The sequence below is a fragment of the Centruroides sculpturatus genome, unplaced genomic scaffold, assembly GCF_000671375.1.
Source record: "Centruroides sculpturatus isolate CEXI.00-Female unplaced genomic scaffold, Cexi_2.0 scaffold447, whole genome shotgun sequence".
NCBI classification, from domain to species: Eukaryota; Metazoa; Arthropoda; class Arachnida; order Scorpiones; family Buthidae; genus Centruroides; species Centruroides sculpturatus.
In genome coordinates this window covers 208,323-229,394 of record NW_019384728.1, presented here as the reverse complement: position 1 = coordinate 229,394, position 21,072 = coordinate 208,323, and the positions used below count along the sequence as shown (strand labels likewise).

At 24.8% G+C, this 21,072-nt stretch overlaps 1 protein-coding gene across 2 annotated transcripts in view; it reads right to left on the bottom strand.

Moving 5' to 3' along the window:
• LOC111628147 (cGMP-inhibited 3',5'-cyclic phosphodiesterase A-like) overlaps positions 1-17,104 on the bottom strand; it is a 54,389-nt gene extending 37,285 nt beyond the window's left edge. The window contains exon 1 of one of the 2 annotated variants that reach the window (XM_023371885.1): positions 16,233-17,104. In XM_023371885.1, coding sequence (XP_023227653.1) covers positions 16,233-17,024 — 792 coding nt within the window. In that variant the 5' untranslated portion in view covers positions 17,025-17,104. Of the gene's footprint in view, positions 1-7,483; positions 7,756-16,232 lie in introns of those variants that run through there. The other variant, XM_023371886.1, reaches the window with a different exon arrangement.
• Between the last annotated feature and the right edge of the window lie 3,968 nt (positions 17,105-21,072).

The following is a 21,072-nucleotide window of genomic DNA, read 5'->3' as shown; positions in this document are numbered from 1 at the left end:
TAAAATATATTTTTCAAGTTTATTTAAATACACAGATTTGCTTTTGAATTTTTGTTTACATTTTAAAAATTATTATTAATTCTTATTTAATTTTATTTGTACTGTAATTCATTTTTTATCTTGTATTCGTATATAAAAGGAATTGGAGAGTTGTATCTAATATTGGAAAGAAATGGACAAGCAGAAAAACTTGACAATCCGCAAAATTTATTCAATACTTTGTTGCATGAAGTGCTTAAATAATATTTTTATCGTTTTAGTTTTTGTAAATTAAATTTGAGAAAAATCTTGTGGTATTGAAAATAACGGTTCTTAAAAGTTTACACTTCTCTTGATTATAAAATATATTTTAATTGATATATAACAGAAATATATTGATGTAAATCAATATATCTTGCCATGATTTACATGGCTAGACACCCTCGAGGGGTCAATCCATTGATTTGAGGGGTCGAAAAACTAATTTGAGGGATAAAAGAAGAAATTTATTTTAAAGTATAATGAAAACAATAACAATTGTCATATCCTTAAATTTTATTAGAGTAATTTATTTTTAATTTTATGTTCAACAAAAAATATTAATTATTTCGTTCTATTTCTAATTTATTTTTAGTTTGTATCAGTATAGAAAGGTGTCGACGAATTAAATCAGGTGTTAGAAAAGGGTCGACACGTAAAAAAAGTTTAAAATCCCTGATATAAATGATAACCATCCGATAGATTCTTTAATTTTGATTTTTGTATTAAAATGAAAATTCTTAATGAAATTTAATTACATTTAATTTTAATAAAATGACAAGAATTTCTATTATAAATTTCACTTATTGTGCATTCATTTAAAGTGCTAAATAAATCACATTTTAAAGAATTTAATGTATTAAACACGTCTCGATTCGAGAAGAATGCTAATACTCTCCCTTTGGAATTCATTACTTATTATGGCGTAATGCTTAAGATTTCTCTCATGTATACAAAGTTTTTACAGTTATTTAAATTAAATAGATAGAAATTAAAATGTATCCATTAGTATAGCTCAACTTAATATNAGGGGGTCAATCGATTTATCTGAGGGGTCGATAAACTACTAGGGGTCTTTTGAGGGCAAGCAATCAAAGTTATATTTTAAAATATATTTTTCAAGTTTATTTAAATACACAGATTTGCTTTTGAATTTTTGTTTACATTTTAAAAATTATTATTAATTCTTATTTAATTTTATTTGTACTGTAATTCATTTTTTATCTTGTATTCGTATATAAAAGGAATTGGAGAGTTGTATCTAATATTGGAAAGAAATGGACAAGCAGAAAAACTTGACAATCCGCAAAATTTATTCAATACTTTGTTGCATGAAGTGCTTAAATAATATTTTTATCGTTTTAGTTTTTGTAAATTAAATTTGAGAAAAATCTTGTGGTATTGAAAATAACGGTTCTTAAAAGTTTACACTTCTCTTGATTATAAAATATATTTTAATTGATATATAACAGAAATATATTGATGTAAATCAATATATCTTGCCATGATTTACATGGCTAGACACCCTCGAGGGGTCAATCCATTGATTTGAGGGGTCGAAAAACTAATTTGAGGGATAAAAGAAGAAATTTATTTTAAAGTATAATGAAAACAATAACAATTGTCATATCCTTAAATTTTATTAGAGTAATTTATTTTTAATTTTATGTTCAACAAAAAATATTAATTATTTCGTTCTATTTCTAATTTATTTTTAGTTTGTATCAGTATAGAAAGGTGTCGACGAATTAAATCAGGTGTTAGAAAAGGGTCGACACGTAAAAAAAGTTTAAAATCCCTGATATAAATGATAACCATCCGATAGATTCTTTAATTTTGATTTTTGTATTAAAATGAAAATTCTTAATGAAATTTAATTACATTTAATTTTAATAAAATGACAAGAATTTCTATTATAAATTTCACTTATTGTGCATTCATTTAAAGTGCTAAATAAATCACATTTTAAAGAATTTAATGTATTAAACACGTCTCGATTCGAGAAGAATGCTAATACTCTCCCTTTGGAATTCATTACTTATTATGGCGTAATGCTTAAGATTTCTCTCATGTATACAAAGTTTTTACAGTTATTTAAATTAAATAGATAGAAATTAAAATGTATCCATTAGTATAGCTCAACTTAATATAATTATACTGCCATTTTGTAATTAATATATAATTATATTCTGGTGCAGAAATGAAGAAAATTTAATAATATAAAAATTACGTATTCCCGAATAACTGAATAAATTCTAATTTACCCTTAGCCTATTCAAGCTCAAATATTTAATAAGGAAAGCATTTTATCATTATGATAATCTCATGTCAAATCATTATATTCAGTTATAAATAATTAAAAGAAAATATGAACAATAAATTATATATTTATATATATTTTTCTTCTATTTATAAACACAAAAACAATTTATCAAATAATAAATAAAATACTGATATATAATTTTTACTAATTATAAATATACAAATGTAAGGAAAATTATTTAAATCTATCTAAACGTAATCAAAATACTTATCTAATTTCAATAATTCTGAGCATCAATGCTTATTTCAAAGATTAAAATAATAAAAATAAAATAAAATTCTTATCTAAACACTTCACAAACATTGATATTCTGTTAGCCTACTAACTGGAAAAAATTTCCGGAATAGCAACATTTAGAAGTATCATACAAAAGCAATTGAATGGGGATGGAGAAAATTATGATATTTTTCAATTACAAATACATAAAATACTATTCATGACATATAAAATATTTTTATATTATATAATATTTAAAGATCCTCGTGTTGAAATGCGTTTTTTATTGTTATTTTTTTAATATTTAAAATTTTTTAGGAAAATTAAAACAGGCAAAACTTTAGGCAAAACTTTAGGCAAAAATTTAGCTTTACCATCAGCTCACTTAATCGAAGAACGCCAAACAAACACAAATCAGTGGCGCGTTATAACTTTATGAGAACCAAGAAAATTTGAATTAGGGGGACTCGTGTAATGTACAGTGTTGACTTCAGACATTTTTCTTCAAGGGAATATTTTTGGGGAAATACTTTCTTATAAAAGATTGGTTTGGGGCCCCAGGCAATTGACCACGGCATAACGCGCCACTGATACAAGTGTACATGAATTTGAAATCTACAGCAGATTAATACTAATTTATGCGAAAAATCTAAATTCATGTAATTTGATAATACTGTCATTCCCAACGCAAAAATGTACTTTTAGTAATTCACGTATAAAGAAAAGATTCTCTGCTTAATATGTATGAGGAAGATCTATTCACAAAATCATTAGAGATATTTAAGGGAGCGCTATATCGAGGTTTCACTGTATATAATTTTTATATCATAAATTTGTAGCAATATTTCAGATAAGAATTTCAAAAACATTATCATAATAATGTACACGAATGACCTGGATTTGATTCTGACTCGAAGCCATATATTTTTTTTTTTATTATACACGATTTTCAGTAGTGAATATTTATGAAATTTACACACCAAGTACAGTACAATATACGTTTAACACGTGTTTATTTATACCTTTGTTATTATTCATCACCATATAAACTATAAAAATTCATTAAATAAATTAAAATATTTACAAAATCTTAATAGCTAGATACCAGAAATCTGAAAACACAAAAAATTATTCTGTTGAATTTATTCTAACCTTTTATTTAAATTTTTAAAACTAATACGTAAATGAATTATTTTTTCGAAATTCTTTTTATTTACGATTATCATCGGCTTGATTATTTTTCGAAAAGAAACAAATCGCATTATATCTAAATTGAGAATAACTCGCTCATCTATTTGTAAATTTACAAAAAGTTTAGCAAGTTTAGGATATTATAACTTACATTATGTATTATAAATGAATACGCGGCGATACTTTTCCATTTGGTAAATGATAATATAGTGGCATCGACTAAGATGAAACTTTCTTCTTTACTTATCTTACGCCAGATAAATCATGTTTCAAAATAATTTTCCCAAGTTTTAGAAAGCCATTTTCAAGATGGACGAGACCACTTTTCTTTAAATATTTCAATCGTATTACGCAGCTATTGGAGTAAAACCTGTCTAGAACGGACATCTTCCTAAACGTAAAACAATGTAAATTATTACTATAAACCGGAAACCTGTGTACCGCGGAAACTAAAGCCTTTTTTGTAACTATAACAATTGCATGATCGCTGTTATGCCGAAAAAATTCTACTTTAGTAAATTGGAATTTTTCGACATAACAGCAACTAAATTCTAAATAAATTAATGCTATAACTTACGGAATCGAATCGTAGTTAACGACGAGCTTTCATTATCTGTAAAGTAACTGTCAATAGAATGCCACCGTTTCCTCCAACTTCCCAGAAGAGTTCATTATTAACTTTTCTAGAAACGCGACCCTCTATAAAACGGAAACCTATCAAAACGGAAAATTCTCGCCTTTCTTTTTAAACAGGTTTTATTTAATGTTAAAAAATAGTAATAATTACTATTTTTTAAACTATTCTTTTCGTCTCCCATTCGAAGCGATAAGATTATGTCTGATATTTCAACTTTAATAAAAGAAATAGGGAAAACATTACTCGAGCGTAACTTAAACGTTCCGTAAATTACACTCCGGTAATTATGACGTCAGGACCAATTTATAAAGTTAATTTTGTGTAAATTACTCTTGCATATGATTTTATTTCAATTATGATAATTTAATTCGAGATATTTAATCATAACCGTCAATTATAACAAATCCTATAGAGAGATACATGATGCAAAAATTACATTCTTGCAAAATCTAAAGCCCTTCAATTCCTATAAAAATGTACCCAAATTATCTTGAGCAATTATTAAATAAAATTTAACTTATAAAAAAATTATTAAATGCTTAAATTTATTATCATAATTGTATTCTATTCGTAATTACATTTAAAAAAAAATAATTTTTGTAAATTTTAACGAAATTTTTATTATTCGATCGAAATTTTGAAACCAAGTTTGCATGTAAATTTTTTAAATGTCAAGCTTGATACAAATCGATTCAGCTACTAGTTAAAACCTTAATTTAAATATTATTTTTCTATATAAAATTATCATCACGGTGATGAATCTGTTTATTATCAATTATTATTATTATTTTCTAAAATTATTATCGAAATTATATTAATGATGCGTAGAATAATTTATAAATTAAACACTTCTTTACGTGGAAGCTTAAATTATACAGATGAAAATAGAAAAATATACATAAAATTTATATATTATAGGGAACAAAAAGTAAAATTTATATATAATTTTGTCCGTGTTCTGTAAGAATTATGGCATAGAGAGAACAATGATACAGATATATAACTGCATTATATATATATTATATAAATGTAAATTACAAATATATTATTGTTAAAAATATAATTATAAATCCTTTCGATTTACGTGCGTTTAAAGTATCCCTAAAAAACAGTTTACGTTACTCAAAAGTCGCAACGTCGTTACATAAATCACAATACCGCTCGTTCAATAAACAGCTGTTAAAAATAGAAAAATTTGAATCTTTAACAAAGAATTTTCATTAATTACGAAACTTTTTTTAAATAGTACGTGAAACGCATTATTATATAGAAGTAAAAATGCGTTACGAGACAGCAAAATATACGAATTTTCATGCGATCTATGAATGAAATTCCTTATAAATCTATCTGTATAGATTTTTTTAAAAAAATTCTAAAGTTCCTTTGGATGATATATATTGAATCTGATGTAATAAAGTACGTTATTTCATGAAATACTTTTGTCAGCAAGCATTATGAGTTCCAGTACTCTGATTCGAACAGCATTCCACCTTATCGATGTCGTTTTATTTGCAGCGATGTTGTAGAAAAGATTGAGACTTTCCCAATTTTAAAATTTAAATTTTTTTAAGAAAGTTGCCCTTTATATACTTGATATTTTATAGAACCGTAATGAACAGCTTTAGTTTGTCTAATCTTAGCTGCTTACAATGAATTTTAATCTATTGTAAACCTTTATGATTAGACAAAAATTAAATTACATTTAAAAAATACATATCTAATTTTATGCAATATAATATTAAAAGTTTTTATAAATAAAATCATTCGATAAGTTAAAATTTTTTAAAGTATAATTCTAAGCTTTCGAATTGAGGCACATTTTTTTAAATAAATGATTATTCACTTTTTTTTCGTATATATAAATATATATATGAAAAAATAAATGTCGGAGATAATATAGTCATGAACTTTAAATGAAAAAATTAATTTTTAATTTCGAAATATTTTTCCCCGAGAGAATTATAAGAGTGCTCATAAAAGAATCCATTGACTTCAACGCTTTCTTAATGGCTTTGAAAGGCATTGACTAACAGGGCGTGACTCAGAAAAGATCTAATTAACTTTAGATAAATAAAAAGGATCTGAAAGAACGTTCCTCTTATAGAAAATAAATCGAAAGTAAAAATATATGAAATAATTACAATAACCAAAACGAAGATCAACAAACGAAAGTTTTGAAAAATGCTAATAACTTCACTGCAATACATCAAAGTACTGCTAATAATACATTTACAGAACGTAGTTTAAAGAATAAAATATTCAATAAAGAGAACCGGATAAAGACAAAAATCATATTTAAGACATAATTAATTCTAATATAATTATTTTCTTTAAAAAACATTATTTTTATATAAAATTAAACGAGAAATTTGATTAATTCAAGAAAATAAGTATTTATATAACCACAGATAAAATACGTAAACGAAATTTAAACCTGGAAAAATAATAACAGCACTGATTTTATTATTCAGATAATTTATTATACACTGAATTGTATAGTCAGAAGTACTTTCTGATGAGAATTCAGTCGACCTCAAGGTCAATAATCTTCTACGCACAGTCTAACTACTTCGAAACAATACGACGTAGAAGTTTTAAGATATCATTATACTTAAAAAAAAAAAAAATATTATCCTTTATAAAGCGACATTGTCGATATAATAATTTAAATGATAAGAGAATAATCCTATTAGTTTTTCCAGATAAAAGTAAAAAATTCATGTATACTTTAAAGGTGGAATGATTTTTGGTATATTCAATTGACGTATCCGACTTGGCATAAATTGGAAAAAATCGTTTATATTTTAAAAATATATTATATGGAAGATATCTTTCGTAAAGTTGGGCTGAGTAGTCATACACACACACTTCAAAGGTATTTATACAATAAACACACTTGGTTGAATTTTTCTATTGTTTGTTTAAAGCGGCGAAAGCGAGTAAAATAATAGAAAGTATACACTTATTGAATTACGTAGAAGTGTCGAAAGATAAACTACATTGACCTCTTAATTCATTCTATTCGATATATATAGAGACGTTAACATACGTCGAGCGCTTATTTAATGTTTATTCGATTCGTATTAATAAATGCTTACCCGAGATGAATTGTTTCCCATCTCTGTGCACAGCTGATGGTTATATCCACCTCATCTCTCCCCCCGAGCGGCGAGAACATCAGAGAAGACACAGAGAGCGTATAATATCCAGTGCTAAAATGGCGCTATTCGGCCGACCACAGGGTAGAAAGAGATGGGGATCCAGTTGTGACACGAGGTTTGTACGCAGGCGCACAGGTGTGCTATATTCTGATGGATGGTGTTAGCGACAATCCGCTGTTTTGTGTTGCTCCCAAAGCTGCACAAAACAGCAGATTTTCGCTAACACAATCCTCAGCTACCGGATTTATTATTCTCTTCCACCTCTTCTATTCTTGTATTAATAATCGGCGTCTTCAACGAATATCTGACATAATGCACCCTTTCAGTATTGATATTTTATATTCTTCTTTATAAAAATCGTCTAATGAATTATAAAAACCTATACTCTAACTTACTAATTCATATCCTGTCTTTTGACAGTAAATTGTTTTTAAAATAAAAACCGCAGCAATCTTATAAAATATGTTTTTCTTATTTCTTCAAGAAAATATTTCATTTTATTATGTAGATTTTTTCGAGATTTTATTATTATTATAACAGTAAATTTATATATGTCTGATTTTTTCTGCTTTAATATTCTCTTTCAAATGTTTCCTTTAAAAAAATTATTTTAAATTTTAAAATTTGCAAAATTTATCAATAACTATAAAATTTAAAATAAAAAATAAGAAAATAATCTAAAAGATTTATGCTTTTTTAAGCCATATATAATAATTTTTTTTTAATTTTATTTTAGAAAATGATATTAATCTTTAACCTTAAAAACAGGGAAAAAGAGCAAGAAAGTTAGCTTTTTCATTTTTCCTTTTTTTTTATTTGCTTTTATGTTTTTTAAGATTACTAAAGATTAAATTCTAAAAATTTTTTATTTAATTTAATCTTCTGTAATTTTTAATCAATAAATTAAAACATCTTAGCTTTAATTATAAAATATTATCTAAAATTAAATATAAATGAAATTAATTTTTACATATTATAATACATCTATAAATAAACATAAAATAACTTATAAATTATAAAAAATAGTTTTATAATAATAAAAATGATTTGATTAGATGAAAATTAGTTTTTTTAATATAAAAGTGTCAAGACTATATTATAACATGTAAATTAATAAATAATATATAAAAATATAGTTGAAATTAATAACAATTTATCTTTGTGTGATAGTAACATTTAAATATTTAAATATATCTTCTGAATTTTATGAATTATATATATAAAACATATACAGTATATGTATATTCAACAAAAATTTATATTAATAATTTATTATATTTATTATACATCAATAAAATATATTTTCATTGAAATCATATATTTTCATTGAAATCATAATCAAATTTATATTAATAATTTATTCTATTTATTATACATCAATAAAATATATTTTCATTGAAATCATAATCAAATTTATATTAATAATTTATTCTATTTATTATACATCAATAAAATATATTTTCATTGAAATCATTTTTATTTTATTCTTCTTAAAAATACTAAAATCTATCTAATCTTAGTAAAACAAAAAATTATTTCTTAATATTTTATTACTTAAAATGACAAAAAAATTCTCATCATAAATTTAGATTGTTTATAAAATTTGTTTTTATCAGAAGAATTATCAAAAGAGGTAATTGAAGGAAGAAAGAAAAAATTTGATTCTATAAGTTTACATCCAAATAATTTCTAATAATATTTCCTTTCTTTTTTTTTTTTTAATTCAAAAATAGAAGCTAATACTTTTAGACTTTTATTCCAATTTTGATGCATTCAAATATTTTCTCAAAATTTAATAAACTAATTTTTCTGAATTTTTTTTTAACTTTTCAAAATATTAAAATAAGAAATTCAATTAAAATTCTAATAATATAAATATAATAATATTTGTTCTATTTATTTTAATAATTAATTTAGATAAATATCATTTTACATGGACAAAATGTAAAAGAAATAAAATAAAATATTATTTCTTTCTTTTACATTTCATTCCTGTAAAATGATATTTATCCAAATTAACAAAAACATAATATGCTTTTATAATAATTTAAATCCCATCAGAATTATCCTTTTTGTTGTAAAATTATTGTATCTATTTTTTAAATGTATTATTATATAGATTTATATATTCAGAACAATATTACATGAAATTACATTTATTCTAAATAATGTTTTTATATATAATTCATATACTTTTATATGTATGAAGTATATGAATTATAAATCATTTAATTAGTTTAATAAATCAAGAAAGTTTTAAATTTTTAAGAGAATTTTTAAAATTTTTATATTCTTAATAAAGTATTTAATTAAATTATTGAAAATGCCTAACAGCATTAATTTTATAATAAAAATACTTTAAATACTTCCTATTTAAAGACCAATATATAAAAATAAGAACAAATCTAGAAATTAATATATAATTTATTTCTGCAGAGCATTTTAATTTATTACAATAATAATTCTTAGGTAAGTTCAATATTATTTTATAAATTTAATGAAAACTTTTCTTAAGAAAAATGCATCTATTATAAATATCTAAAGAATAAAAAAATAAAAGATATTTATACTTGAGGCAAAACATAAAAATTTCAGAAAATAAAAATGAATTTTATAAATATTTTATTTAAAAAAAAAAAATTACAAATTTTATTTCATTGATAGAGTATCTAAAATTCTGTGAAATAGGCTTGGTGTTTAAAAGTTTATCAAGTGATAAAATTTCTTTACAGAATAAATTATTTTTCACCATTTTCTTCTTATTTGTTTGCGACTACTATAATTTGTTTAATATAAAATATGATTCTGTTTAGTATGCAACATAAATCCCATTCAGCACTAGAAAAGTGCAATTTTTAAAAAATGCACATTATATTTATTTTATAAAATATTTAAATCAGTCTAAATATCATAAATTTTATTAAATTGTAAGAGTAAAATATTTTTAAATTTAAATGAATAAAAAAAAATCTAAATTTTAAATATGAGTAACAGTTTAAACTTTTTTCTTTTCTTTTTTTTATGGCTAAAAATTTATTTTTAATAACAAAATAAAGCTTTAATGAATTATAAACTGTTTTCACTACATTAACTTAAAGTAAACATTCTCAGTTATAAAATAAGAATTATTAATTTAATCTGCTATTTTTCAGATTTAAAAAAAATAACAACTTAATATTGAAAATTTAAATATTTTAATTTAAAAATATTGATTTTATGTAAAAACTTATATAACAGTTTTAAAAATTTTACAGATAAAAATGAGATATCTGACAAACACAACAATCATACTTTATGACAATGTAAGTTTTGACCCAAAATAACCTCATAAAATATCAACTCTTCTATTTCTCAGGAATTCATAACCCACTTCAAAATAGAATTTGCATTATTCTAGTGTTTGTGTGTGTGTATATATATAAATATATTATGTATGATGTATGTATGTGTGCTTTTCTTTATAAAATATAATAAGTCCAATATAACAATAGTTGAAACCAAGTTCAAATTTTATACATTATAAATCTCAATTTCACAAGATTTTAAAACATTACATCAAAATGAACACTAGCATTTCAACATATTATAAATTAATCACTTATTAAAATACAAGTGCAGAGTTAATTTTTATATATTTAAATTAAGTAAAATAACAAAAACAATTAAACTATATTTAAAAAATTATAAAATATTTACATTGTACAAATATATGGCAATAATTTAATTTTAAAATTAATAGTAAACAAGTATTTTAAATATAAAAAGGTAATTAGTTAATTAAAAGTAATTACAAAATTATTTTTGAAAATTATTGATTAATACAGTAAATAAAATATAATCAGGATAATTTATTTGAAATTTAAAAATCGATAATAAACATTTTAATATAAAAAAATTCAATTAAAAAAATAGTAATCAAAAGCTTAATTTTCAAGAAAAATATAATTCTAAATTAAAACAATTTATAAACAATTTATAAACAATTTTAAAAATTTTAAATACGTTTAAAGATTTTTCATATTTTTTAAAATTTTTATTATTAAAATGGCATTAGTTAAATCTTTTGGCTATTAAAAATTTTTGATTAATTAACTTTTTATTTTATTTTATTGGCAAATCTTTATTTCAAAATGTCCTGTCTTTTTATGAAAATATTTTATAAAACCATATAAGAGTTCATTCAAGAACATGCAGAGCTTAAAACATTTACAATATAAAATAAATGCCGTACATAAATTTTAATCAAATTTTTAAATTTTCTAATGTTTTTGATCATTTTATACAAAAATTTTTTAAAAACAAAATTCACAAACAATGTTTTATAAAAGAAATCATTAGTTCTAAATAGTTAAAAATAAAGATTAAATCAAAGGAAACATTAACATTATATAATAAAATAAAAGTTTTTCTTTCCTACATTCAAGCAAATCAATAAATTTCTTTTAACAAAGTTATTGTTTGATTTCCATATAACAGTAATTTTATTTATATAATTTTAAAACTCACTCATCACAAACAAAACATTTTTTTTATTTATTATATAAAATTATACATTTATCTTATTAATATTATAATATAAAAGCACAAACAATATTTTTTTTTCTTATATAAAAACATTAGAAATAAAATGCTGCCAACAAAACCCAATATTCATAGTTTGTTAAATGGCTTCATACCATTCAAACTCTGCTTCAACATCTTCTCTATTATCCTGAATAAAAGGAAATCTTATCTCTTATCTATGTATCTCCTGACATGAATTGTAATTCATTTTATAATTGTTTTATTGTTGGTCATCTTTCTTTTGTATGCAAGTTTCTGTCTCAAACATAACAAACTAATTCCCTTTATTATTAAAATAAATTAAACAAAAATGCAAAAGTTATATAATATTAATATTTACTTGTATGTACAATATCAATTATCAGTTATGTTGTTTTAATTTATAACTGAAAAATTATCATTTATAAAAAGATAAAAAGAACTAAATATCTTTATTATTTATGTTTGACAGCACTTTGAATTTGTATGTCATAATTTATATTATTTAAATACTTTCAAACTTACAAATGTTTAGTAATAAATCTTGAAAGAGTTTAGAAAGCTGACTGTCTAAAACTAATAAATAATTAAGTAAAAATTTATGTAAATGTCTTATAAAATATTTGTATATATGTTTGATTACAGTTATATGTTACAATTAAATTACAGAAAATCATTATCCATAAACTTTAAATCCTTGAAAACAATTTAAATTGATAAACTTAATGACCAATTAAATATAAACAAATCTTGCAACACAAGATATGTATATGTTTATAAAACAGATAGTTAAATAACATAGAATGTTTATTATATAATGTAGCAAGCTGAAAGGTATGGATTGGTAAGTTGTGAAAAAAATTGTTTCATTAATGTACAGTAAATTTTCCTTCAAAATTGAATTTCATCTATCTTTTACTGGGTCTTCTCAACTAACAAAGTGAAGGTTATAGCTGAATACTTCAGCCTCCAATTTGAAACTATAGCAACGGGATAGACTAAGCTGCTATTAAAACCAAGCTTATCTCACTCAAGAACCGAAGAGCCACAATCCTTATAATACAATATGTCTCAATTGCACATTCCCATTTACTATGGTCATTTGAACACTTAAATAAAAGCTGTATTGCTTTATTTATTTATGCTAAATTTAATATATAATTACAGAAGCTTATTCTATAAATTTTAAAAATAAATAAAATATTTGTTACAGTAAACATTAAAACAAGTCAGATAGTAAGTGTAATAAATTTCTAATCAAATAAAGGTTCTTTAATCTTCAATTATATTAATTAACTAAACTAATGCAGTTATATTAAATAAGTAACACTTTTAAATAAGTAAATGATAAGTAAATAATTGCTTTCTGTTTAAACATTACTTTAATATATTTAAAATTTAAACATCATATTTATCTTAAAATTGCATACTGTATTTCTTGATGATTATGCTAATTGGATTCAAATTTTTTTGGTTTGTTTAATTTAATTTTGTTTTCAAATGTTCTAATTAATTTTAAAAGATTGTATCTTAAAATTATTTTTGTAAACAAATTAAAAAGGCATTCACACTAGAAAATATCTTTTCATCTCCATTACTCTTCTATGATGATGATGATGATGATGATGATGATCTGAGAAACATTTAACAATTGTAATATTCAAAATTTAGTTCTAAGTAAAGTTTTACAACTTCCATAAAATTATTATTTACTATACATCATTCAATAAACTTTCCTCATAAATTATATGCATATTAATAATTAATATGCAAACATGTCAGGTTAAATTCTCAAAATTGTTGGATAAATTTCAGTACATAAACTAAAAACTAGTTTTTTCTTTCAAATTATTATTATATAAATTATTTTTTTTTCTTGTTTAGAAACTTATAAATTTTGATTTTTAAAATAGAAATTTAAATATTCTACAAATAAAATAAACAACATAGAATTATTAAGATCTTTCTTCTATGTAAATTTATTATAAAAATTTAAATAATTTATACAATTTAATTACATAAAAAAAATAACTATCTGCATATCAAAAATCATATATTTTCTATAGATAGAGATGCATGTGGGGTTAATTAAAATAAAAATGCATTCCAAACTGAAACATCATCCTTGTAGATATCATCAGGATCATGTTTAATGGATTAATATGTCCTCTAAATGCCACACCCTTTCAATAAATGAGTAACTGATTTTTTTAATCATTTGCATCATCCAAACCCTTCTCATGATTTCAACAATAAAGTTTAATTTATGTAATTAAAATAAATATTTTAAAAATAAGGTTTGGCATCTTATGCATTTATCATATTCATTTTTATTCTTATGTATTACAAAAGGCAATATTTTCTCGAGAAAAAAAAGATCAGTTTTGATTTCTGGAATACATAAGCCTGTCCTAAAAGCATATTTTACTAGTAAAGATGAATATATATTCGCGCAATGACCGCCAAAAGTGATGGTTGAGTAAGTGGAAGAGGTTGGTGATCGATAGTTTCGGTGTCAGAGTTGGACATTTTTATTAGTGAAAATCGAGAATGATTTATTTGCGTAACAGAAGGGGGAAAAAGTGAATTTTAAACGTTTGTAACGTTAATTGTTATCATCAGCTGATATAATAATACTTTATCACGTCAATCATGATACTGATAAGAAAAATATCATCTTGGACTCTATGTCATTACAGTGAAAGAAAAAGAGATAGCATCTTCCAGTCCATCAACGTATAATGCGCAACTCAAAAACAAAGAGGAGGAAAGGAATTACGAGATCTCATGGCGAGTAAATTATTTTCCTATCTTTGTTAGAATCTTATTTATCCAACAGGCGATTATGAATTACGAAACTGTGTACTGTAAACGAATTTAATATACTTAAAAACTGTGTCAGCTAACTATACCGGTTCCAATCGGCTAAAACGAAATTATAACCTGCCTGATCCTCCATATCAAACCGTTTTAAAATATTTTTTTCTTTTTTAAAAAAGAAAGAAATGCATTTACAAAATTCTATTAAACAAAATGAACACTTTGATCTATCACTAGTTTGACCCATTTGTTAAGTTTATTTATAGATTATGCCATTGATAGTACATATCAATAAAACGACTATATGTATAATACATTTATATATATATATATATATATATTTTTTTTTATCTTAGAAAATTGTATATAAAATTTATAAACCAGTATTTATAATATTATATAATTTCTATTATTAATTAAAATTAAAAAACAAAATTAAGTGCTGAAATGTGGAAAAGTTGATGAATAAATTGAATTGAAATGAAAGCTATTGAAAAGAATTATCAGGTTAATCGAAATGTCTGATTTATATGTTAAAAATGCTCCCGATAAGAGGCCAAGATCACAAATGTTTAAATTACAGATTTAATGGGATGAAAACATGTGTTAAAACTTAAGAAAAGTTTACTAAAAGTTACGTTATATCCTCATAAAAGGCATTAAGATGGGATATTGTAGTTTTACGATGGCTATTTTCGACTTAACAAGAGAAAAATATAAGATTTTGCTCTAAACCAAAAAGCAAATATTTACGATCGACTCGGATGCCATAAACGAACGGAATGATTCATATGTAACATAATTAATTAAAGTACATAACTAAATAAATGAACACAAGTAAGGTTCATATTTATTTAACCTTATTTTACCATTTAATGAGTAATGAATCAATTAGTGAATAAGGCAAATTATTATCGATGCATAATACGAATTTTCTACTACATTTTAAAACTACATTAACATGATAAAAGGCCTGCTTCTGTGTGTCTGTTCGTCACGCTCAAAGCGGCAGGAAATTTGATAAATTAAGTCACACTACCGAAAAAAATGTAATAGATGTATATTCAAACACAATTAGAACACATAAATAGACTTTAAAGAGAAGTTACTAACGCGAGATATGAAATTTTTCTAATATTTGAAGCTGATTAACATAATAAAGTAGCATTATATAGAAGAATATCGATCTGATATAATTACATGGGGTATAAATAAACTAATTTACTTAACCATCTAAATGGAGTGTGTGTATATACAATTTAATTCGTCTCGGGTTTACCGACACTTCATCCCTTATCTGTAATAATGTTTATTAAGCACTCACCTGTACATTACGATTGTTGTGAGAATTAAGAGTAGGAAGAGATGTGCGTCTGGATTTATAAAGAAAATGTACGGCACCGGTGCTAGAGGTGCGATGCTTCCTTGCCGCTAACAACCTTCCATCCGATGCTATGAATGAAGCTATGGGAGGTAAAAGGGTGGCCTGTACGTATTTGGCAGTCACAACACCGGTCAAACCGCACAGGTAAGTAATAAACGATCGAATACATGCAGGCAAATCGGGTAGGAGCGTCAACGCCAATAACTTCAAAACGGATATAAAAGTCACCACCATAAACACTAGATTTTTCGGTAAGGATGATAAAACGGCCGCACCCGTAACCGTGAATAGGTAGAGCAAATAGTTTATAAAATTACCGATAAAATAATAATCCTTCAAACGTGTTCGTCCGGTGAAAACGGATGCTACAACTTCACCCACTACGCTGGCGCAGAAAAGAAAATAGAAATTTGTGGCATTTAATGACTTCCTATAAGTAAATGCCAGCCAGAAATAAGCGCAGGTGATTGTAAACAACGGTACAAGAAAGGTGCACAGTTTCTGTATTACGTACGACACATCACAACACACACAGATGATGAGTAAACACACAATACATATACCGTAAGTCAACGCCGGTATACGGTATTGTGGTAGTCCAAAACAGGCCAGACTGAAGCCGTAACGTCCATCGTTTAAAGGTTTAACGAACACCTGGACGTAGCCATTATTATCTACACTTTCTGCCTCCAAACTCTTCCTCGTACTCCGTCTACTTGAGTAAGAAGCCATTCTGCTTTACTCTTTCCATCGTCTAAAATGTTCAGCGGCTTCCCTGGTTAGATGCACGCTAAGCATGATGGGTAAAAGCTCTGTCGTCACGGGGTGGTTGGTGTGTTATTTATTTATTTATATATTATTTTACTTTACTTTTTTTAAAGTTTTTCCTCTTTGAAAATTCTTAAAATATATCGCCAAATTAAGCGATTTATCGGTTTATTAATTACCCTTCTATCTTTTATCACGAAGAAGGATTATATTTTTAAAAAGTTACTTTTTCTGCAGTGTTACTCTCATATTTTAATACGGGAACACGTGATGCCCGAGATAAATGCTCGATTGTTTCCTTATAAAACTTATTTAATTAAAAAATAACGAAACGGTGAATCGCTGTCCGAAATCTATAGATTTTAATTGAAAATTTTATCGTAATTAAATTATTACTGTCGTTATCGGCTTTAAACATAGATTATCTTCAAGTGGCGGTTACCTCAAGGATGAAAGAGAGGAAAATTATTATTTTTTTTTATTATTTTCTTTACTTTTTTAACACGTTTCTCTCGCCTTATCGTCTCCTTTTCTAATATCCCGACTTATAAGAGAATATTACATTTTCGACTTAAGTCCCCACCTCTTCCTGCTCCGTGATTCAAGCGTCTATTATTAGAGGTTTTTCAGGGCGTTTGTACTGTGAAACGTAAGCATCAGGAGAAAAGGAAGATGAGGAAAAAGGGGTAAAAGTTATAAGTATCGTTTTGTGTAAAGATCAAAACATGCGTTAAAGTATTAAAGAAGATTAAGACAGCTTTAGCTTGAGGGTATAAGAATAGCCAGAGGGATAAGTCTCGCTTTTAGCTTCGTATACGCCTTAAGTATCAAGAAAAAGTCGAAATCGAGATAGAACACGGAGTGATATTCCCTCTATAAACATTAATAATAACGCTGTAGAATTTTGACAAAATTTCTCTCGAGAAATGATATCTTTTTTTAGAGTATTTCTTACTTAAAAAATATACAGAAAATAATATTCTCTCTATTCGTTTCCTTGTTTATTTATTTATTTACTTTATTTTACTTTTATTTTTGTTTTAGTTTGCTTGTAAGCTGGAAATCTGCATTAATTTATTTAGTTTCTAAAAGTAAAAATAGTATTTTCCGGCTTGTACAAAATATATGAAGGTTACCTATTAGACTTGATTAACAATAAACAAAAGGAAAAAAGGAACGGATGTTTATGTAGATTATACAGTAAATGTCAAGTTCACATCTAAAGAAAAATTAATTTTATCGGTTAATAATGTATATAAAATGATAATGTTTTAAAATTTTAAATAGAAAAAAATATATAAATATTTTAGTAATTTTAGCTTATTGGTATAACACCAACGAGTGTGTCGTGTCGCATCGATGATGAAATTCGTATCTGTTTATCTTGTTTCTATTAAAAATTTCAGAAAATTTATCTCATTGACTACTAATTTATATAAAATGACAACGTTTACAAATTTTAACTTAAAAAAATACTTAAATAATTTTAGCTTATAAGTATAACGCTTCAACGCGCCTGTCGCGTCTCGTCGCGAGCGTATCGATGCTAAAATTCTCATCTGTTTATTTTGTTTCTATTAAAAATTTTAGAAAGTTTAATTAATTTAAAATCATGTTTAAAATATTTTTGCTTCGAGTGAAATGAAATAAAAAGATTATTTTTATCTTGTCTATAACTCTTGGAAACAACGCGACGCGACGCGTGAAGATTGATAGTAAATGAAGTTGCTAATATTTTGATTAATGGCGTTAATCTTTTAATAGCAAATTTATATAATGATCGCCAATTTTTAATTATCATTAAAAATATGCAAATATCTTTTTTTAATGATGTCATTAAAGAAAATAGGGATTTATCTTGTACAGGCCGCGCGACTAAAAGAGTGAAATTAGTTAGAGTATAATAAAATTATATATATTTCTAAATAATTTAATTTATTCTAATAAATTTTATTGTAATTTTTACTTATTTTCTTCAATAATAATTTATAAATGTTTTTAAAATCCTGCTTATAACAGAAATAAGATAATTGATCTTTAAATGAGAGTCTAATTTTCCATAGGTAACGCGACGCGCTGCGTCACATAGCGCGATAGTTTCATTAAATTTAATAGAACATTTTACTAAAATTCTAAGATTTAACAGTTTAAATCATAGAAAATTGGTAATGGAGGATATTCACTAGGAATTTTATTACCCATCTGTAAAATTTATAATCATGGAGTCAAATTTTAGAACTTGCAACTTAGTCCCATTGAAGATTGTAAACAGCATCGAGTTACTTTTGATTGACATTACGTTTGATTTAGAGAAACTATTAATACGAATTTGTTAATATGCTTTTTTCCCTGTGATAACTGACAATTATTCTTTTCTTTTTGGCAGTAAATAGCGTGAAAGAATAGGCGAACAAGAGTGGAGAAGGAGTCGAAGTGTCGCAGTGATGTAATTAAGAAGTGGCAAAAATTAGTAGCGAGATGACAGAGTGGGAAAACTACCGACTTAAATACAGTTCGTACTGTTTTCTCTCGACATACGATCTCTTCTACTTTAATGACGTTCGACCTCTCTGTAAATTATGAATGAGCTTCTCATTAAAATAGACTTTATATATACTATACGCTCTTATTTGACTTTCAACAATTGCTCTTACATTGTAAATTTTATTATTAAACCTCGTAAAATAATACAACAAACCTATTAATAAATGTTTTTGATGGTTTTCCACGTTGTAATTCATAGATATTTTTCAATTTTCTACTTTTAGTAAAGCTCCATTGGTGTTATTTACGGCCATCTTTCGCTATGATTCGTACAGAAAGATAAATGTTTTTCTCGAATCTGTTGTATTTACATTATTTTTCGATTATTATTTTATATTTCTATTTTAAAAGCCTGTTAACTTTCTAGGCGTCTTAGTTTTCGTTATTTTAACTGGAAAAAAATACAATCGCTTCCTGTTCGATTTGACTCTGCGACGTCATTTCCTGTCACCGGAAACTCCGTTCGGAGAAATCGTTTATTTTCATTCAAATAATTTGTTTTCAATTTTCACAAATTGATTTTCGGTTATTTCGTATTTAAATGGTTTTTCGTTAAACAATAACGGGATTGCAAATGCGTAGAAACATAATAATGCAGGTGTACTGTACGTGACAAACCGCACGTGGAAAACTAGATGATAATGTGATGATGATGGTGATGGTGATGATGTTTCTTCACGTGATAGAGAGGAGAATCGTCGACAAAATCTTCACGGTGGATTGTTGTCGTATTGTTACCAATTATTAGACGTGTTGAATTCGTTTAATTGAGTTCTGATTAGATAATTGTTATCTGCAAAGGAATTTCTCGATTAAATTAATTCAGAGGAAGTGAATGTATCAATTTAGTTATTCGAACTAATTTTATCGCCAATCCCGCAAGAAATAAATTAATATAATAAATTATTTGCTTCGCAATATTCGAAAAAAATTAATTCATAATTAAAGATAAAATTATCTATTTTCAATAGAAATAAACTGACGAAATTATGATTTGTTTTATCATATGAAGGCTACGCGTTATTTTATAAATATTAGGCTGTATATTTTTACACTAAAATTTAATATGTTTCTATTAAATAAAACTGTTTCTATGGTGATTCATAATAGAAATAAGTCGAGAAATGAGTCTAAATTTAATCCTAAATTTAATAATAATAAAAAAATATAATAAAATTTATTACTAAAATTATATTTTTATGACCGTCCAAGATAAAGACGACCTCATATAAAAATAGAGAAACGAAATTTACTACGTTTTATTACGAAAAATACGAAAATTCTAAAGCCATGTAAATGTCTTTCATCAATATGTTGATATTCAACCTGTCCTTTTCCCAGAGTAGATCGTTCGATTTTCAAAATGTGGTTGGCCAGAATGACCAAAACTAGAATGTAGATGAATATAAATAGGAAAATATAAACCCAAAAGTACGAGTGTTCAAAGATAATTTCCGCCAGCAGTTAA